The following is a 5,085-nucleotide window of genomic DNA, read 5'->3' on the forward strand; positions in this document are numbered from 1 at the left end:
GAAAAATCGAATGGATGGGGATCAAGAATTAGTATTATAGTTTTTGTATTTAGTCGTTACGGAACAAGCAAATTCAGAAGTTAGTAAGATACTTATAAAGTTCAGAAGCTAATCTACTTTTATAGACGAATTTAAGTAGCTAGTAATACGAAATAAATAAATTTATAGAGTAATAAAGTTCAAGGAGCAGAAATAACATATATATGAGCCATAGAATGAAAATGAAACAAAACAAAAGAAGTCACTTTCACTTTCACATCCATATCCCATTCCTCGTCTCTCTCTCTTTCTCGCCTGCACTACACTGCACCACTGGTTCATCTCCCAAAACTTACAAACACAGCTGAACCTGGCTACTACTTCCACACCTCAATTCTCCACCACTTCTCTCTTTCCGCAATACTTATTTATGCATCTCTTCCTCCTTTAAATCCATCAATTCTACCACCAAACTTCCAATCCATCAATGGCTTGTTTAAGCGACGAGAGCTGGCCTCCTCCTCTTCCTGAAATTCTCTCCACACGCTTATCTATCAATGACGGAGAAGAAAATAAAGAACCGGAAATCAATTTCCCGTTCGAAAAAGTGTTCCCTGTTTATGCAATGGGATTTTTCAAGCCTCACTCTGATTCTATTTTGTGTTCTGATGATTTCGGTGATCCGATTTGGGATGCCGTCAAACAAGAAGCCAAGTTAGAGGTTCCTTCTTTTCTTTTTCCCTCTTTTATTGATTTCCTTTCGTCGTGATGAAATAATTTTAAATTGTAATCAAGTGTAGGTTCATAGAGTTATTTCATCAATGGCTTCTTAATTCTTGTGAAAATCTTCATTGTAACTGTTCGGAATGTGGTTTGTTGTTTCATAATTCTTAGAAATCGTATCAATTAGTATTCTGTACAATAAATTTTAAGATAGAAACAGATTGATCTTTAATTTTCATTGCCTTTTTGTTAGAACTGTTTGATTGATTCTAGACTGTTATGAATGTGGAAGTTTGGGACTAAAGATAGTAGAAAGAGTTTTTTGCTTTCAATTTTGAGACTCATAATTGTGTTTCTGTACAATAAATTGTTGCAGGCAGATAAAGAACCAATTCTTAGTAGCTTTTTATACGCCAGTATCTTGTCACATAATCGATTAGAGCAAGCCCTAGCATTTGTTCTTGCGAATCGGCTTCAAAATTCAACTCTCTTAGCTACTCAATTGTTAGATATAATTTCTGATGTTATAATGCACGATAGAGGCATCCAGCATTCAATCCGCCTAGATTTGCAGGTAAATTTCATGCCTAAATCATTGAATTTGTTCAGGTGCGTTGCTTTTAGTTTGTTTAAATTGCCATTAATGGTGAATCTGATCTTAGTTTTCATGAACATTCTTCATTTGCAGGCATTTAAAGACCGGGATCCTGCTTGTTTATCATATTGTTCGGCTTTACTATATCTCAAGGTACTTATATGAAAAAAAGCCTGGTGTGTTTCTTGTACGGAAACAAGGTATTTTCATGATCATTTCGTAATTTACTTTGCTTTTGCAGGGTTACCATTCTTTGCAATCGTATCGTATAGCTCATGTTTTGTGGAACCAAGGAAGAAAAGTATTAGCCTCGGCGTTACAAAGTCGAATTAGTGAGGTTGATTGATCTTCATGACTATTCCATACTGTTATTACTATATGAAAACATTTCGTAATATTTCTATTATTGTTCAGGTTTTTGGAGTTGACATACATCCCGGTATGTTCATTAATTTTGTGTATGTTCTACTCCATTGTTTTTTATAAGCATGTCATTGAATCCTGTTGATCGGCACCAATCTTATTAATGTTCGGATAGTTAAGGAAACTTCATCAGTGAACTAAATGAGCAAATTTAAGAAAGATTGATGAATAGATCGTTGACAAGTGTCTTTTCCTTTCTATTTAGATGAAATAATGAATAACATTATCATGTTATCTTGTAAGGACATATTTTACAGTTTACATTCATTATGCAGCTGCCAAAATTGGAGAAGGAATATTATTGGATCACGGAACTGGCGTTGTAATCGGGGAAACTGCTGTTATCGGTAACAGGGTCTCATTGATGCATGTAAGCTTAAATTTGTTGACATATGGATAGTATAAGTTAAAAAAGATGGTTGTTTGAGATCACATTTTGCTCATCAAAAAAGACGGTTTGCAGGGCGTTACTCTAGGAGGGACCGGGAAAGAAATTGGCGATCGTCATCCAAAAGTAGGTGACGGTGCATTAATTGGAGCATGCGCAACAATTCTCGGGAATATAAAAATAGGTGAAGGGGCTATGGTGGCTGCAGGTTCTCTTGTATTAAAGGATGTTCATCCACACAGGTATGGCAACGCATTCACATTCGTCGGTACAATTGTACTTAAAATGGAATTATATTTATTATAATGATATCTAAATGATCTGTTTATACTTTTTCGCCTTGCTATATTGAAGCATGATTGCCGGAATACCAGCTGGCGTGATAGGATACCTAAACGAGAAGGTTCCCTCCCTCACAATGAAGCATGGTACGTCATCGTGCTTGATTTCAGACAATCATTTTCTCCTCATGCATAACTCTATTTTCTCCGTCTCTAATCGCTTAAGTTAGGTAGGTCCCGGGTTGTATTCCTGGTGTACTTACTACTTAGCAGACTTTTAATTGGGAAACAGACCACCTAAAAGGCATATGATCAATCTCGAATTGGATTAATTGGATCGACTTTATTCCAGAATTTGGCCGTAAATTTCTTTATCATTACCTATCTGTTCTAAGGACAGCAACAAAAGAAAACTATTTGTGAAAATGTACACAAGCATTTGCATTGGCTTTTGACATACGATGAAAGGTCGTGGGTTCTTATTCTTAACAAATTTTGAAATGTGCAGATGCCTCAAAAGAATTCTTCAAGCATGTAGCAGTCACGTTTAGGGAGGGGGTATCCAACGGTAAGTTCTTCCTTTTAAGTTTAAGTTGGCTTTGACCAAAACCAAAACTAGCGAGTTTTGCGAGGCAAGGTTGGGGGGGTGCCGACCTAGTCGGGATGTCTTCGGCCTTGTCTTTCTCCGTCCCAGCTTTTCATCAAAAAAAAACCAAAACTAGCGAATTCGGGTCTCATATACAGTCATAATTGGTGTCAAGTTCTTATAAATTACTCTGAGTTCCGGTATCTATGTTGCTGAGATGAATAACATTCTTATCAGGAGCAGTAGATCACGAGAATAGTAAGGAACAGAGTTGAGGAAGTTGTGGTTGCGGGATAAACACGGTACCTTGTACTGTTACGTTTAAACGAATTTTGAAGATTAGTAGAGGAAAATTTGTAATAGGTTATAATACTCGGTAGGGCGGACGGAGATCTCGGAGGTTCAACAGATATTTTGCAGAAGAAGCTTGTGAGATGCTTCTTACTTCCTCCAGTTATTTAATGGAGTTATCCTTGTTGAATTCATTGTTTTTGAGACTCCAGAGTTAGAACTGAGCAGATTATGTAACAGTTAAATGACAGTACTTTATTTTGTTTCATTTACATGCTAATATTATATGGCTCATGTCGAGGTGACAATTTTCGACACGACAACATGATTTGTAGAGACAACCTGATTGACACGACACGATTGACATGGAAATCATTTTTCTAACATTTGATTTTGATACAAAATCCGAAATTGTCATCCCTGCTTGTAATAGTGAAATTGAGAAACTTTTGCCTAATTTTTTCAATTGAGCCCTTGCAATCTTCCTCCTTTATAATTAGTTGGTTTTATTGTCTTTTTGGCATTCATTTATCCAATTTTTCTAATTAAATCTCTCATTCCTTCTACATCTGTTGTATTTCCTGTCCTTTTAAGTAATTTCAACAATCCACTAAATTCAGTTTCAGCCACTCACATTGCACTACAAAACTGCGCGGTTGATGATGGATAATTCTGTAATTTTGCTCTCTACATTTAGGGTTTGTCTTGTGTTGCATTTAGGGATGTAGATGGAATGGGGATTTCCATTCCCGTTGGTGAACCGTCTCGTTGGAGATGGGGAATTCCTGATAAGAATCCCATGGGACGGGGATAGTTTTGTCCCCCTGACGGGGATGGGGAAAGGTACCCTCGTCTCGTTAATCTCTGATGGAGGATCTCCGACTATTTCATGTAATAATTGATTTTTGGATTATTTAAGTAGATTTTAATTAGGTAATTGGTTTTTATGATTTGAAAAATTTGAGAATAATTGTTAATGTTTGGTATTATTAGTTACTGATTCTTAAAAGTTTTAGGTATTACTATTTTTTTTTTAAATATAAACAGTGATTCCCCGCGGGGAACGATAAATGGGGATTGAGAAAAAAGATTTTGGAATATCTGTAAACGGAGATGGGAATTCTTCGTGGGGATGGGGATGGAGACAAATTTGTCCATGTTTAACTCGCGGGGACGAGACAGAGATGGGGAATTTCCGACTAGTCGGGAATAGGAATGGGAAATACATTCCCCATCTCCTTCCGCACTTTACATCCCTAGTGTATTATTAATATTTATATATATATATATATATATATATATATATATATATGAAACGTAGGGTTATGTTATGGTTACTTTGTTTTTGATAAAGTAACCCTTACTTTGTTTTTGATAAAGTAACCCTTACTTTGTTTTTACTACCATCGGAAGAACTTAAAATTCACCATCATCCAATAGTGAAAAAACAAAGTAAATTTTATTTTGTCAAAACCAAAGTAACTATAGAATGCACGATTTTCATGTATATGAGAGATAACATGAATGAATGGGACAAGAAACCGAAATTGACATCTGTTATCTTAATTTTATTAATGGTCATCAAGGAAGCATAATAGTAGTTTGTGTTACGTTGCATTATTATTTGAAAATGACGGTTCAATATAACATTAATTAATTTGCAAGTAGTACATAAATGTCTTACATTTTGATAAGTAGGTAAAGTCTAAATTGTACCGTAAATTTTCAAAGTATCCAAATAGCATCCTTAATTTATATAAAATATTCAGTAAACCTTCTGAACTTGCATAAAATTTAAGCAGTTAATCCCGGTTGTAAA

At 35.4% G+C, this 5,085-nt stretch overlaps 1 protein-coding gene across 1 annotated transcript; it reads left to right on the plus strand.

The window, feature by feature from the left end:
- The first annotated feature begins 239 nt into the window (after positions 1-239).
- Positions 240-3,730, plus strand: LOC136210022 (serine acetyltransferase 2-like). The gene is made up of 10 exons (XM_066001697.1): positions 240-700; positions 1,079-1,276; positions 1,391-1,450; positions 1,539-1,634; positions 1,712-1,736; positions 1,996-2,090; positions 2,184-2,350; positions 2,463-2,536; positions 2,898-2,957; positions 3,213-3,730. The coding sequence occupies exons 1-10, from the start codon at positions 467-469 to the stop codon at positions 3,248-3,250; spliced, it is 1,047 nt and encodes a 348-aa protein (XP_065857769.1). The 5' UTR covers positions 240-466; the 3' UTR covers positions 3,251-3,730.
- The last annotated feature ends 1,355 nt before the right edge of the window (positions 3,731-5,085 follow it).

This window comes from Euphorbia lathyris, chromosome 10 (genome assembly GCF_963576675.1).
Source record: "Euphorbia lathyris chromosome 10, ddEupLath1.1, whole genome shotgun sequence".
NCBI lineage: Eukaryota > Viridiplantae > Streptophyta > Magnoliopsida > Malpighiales > Euphorbiaceae > Euphorbia > Euphorbia lathyris.

Coding starts and splice junctions, on each gene's coding strand:
- LOC136210022 (XM_066001697.1), top strand. CDS start 467: ATGGCTTGTTTAAGCGACGAGAGCTGGCCTCCTCCTCTTCCTGAAATT. Junction 1,451..1,538: donor CGGCTTTACTATATCTCAAG/GTACTTATATGA, acceptor TTGCTTTTGCAG/GGTTACCATTCTTTGCAATC. Junction 2,958..3,212: donor TAGGGAGGGGGTATCCAACG/GTAAGTTCTTCC, acceptor CATTCTTATCAG/GAGCAGTAGATCACGAGAAT.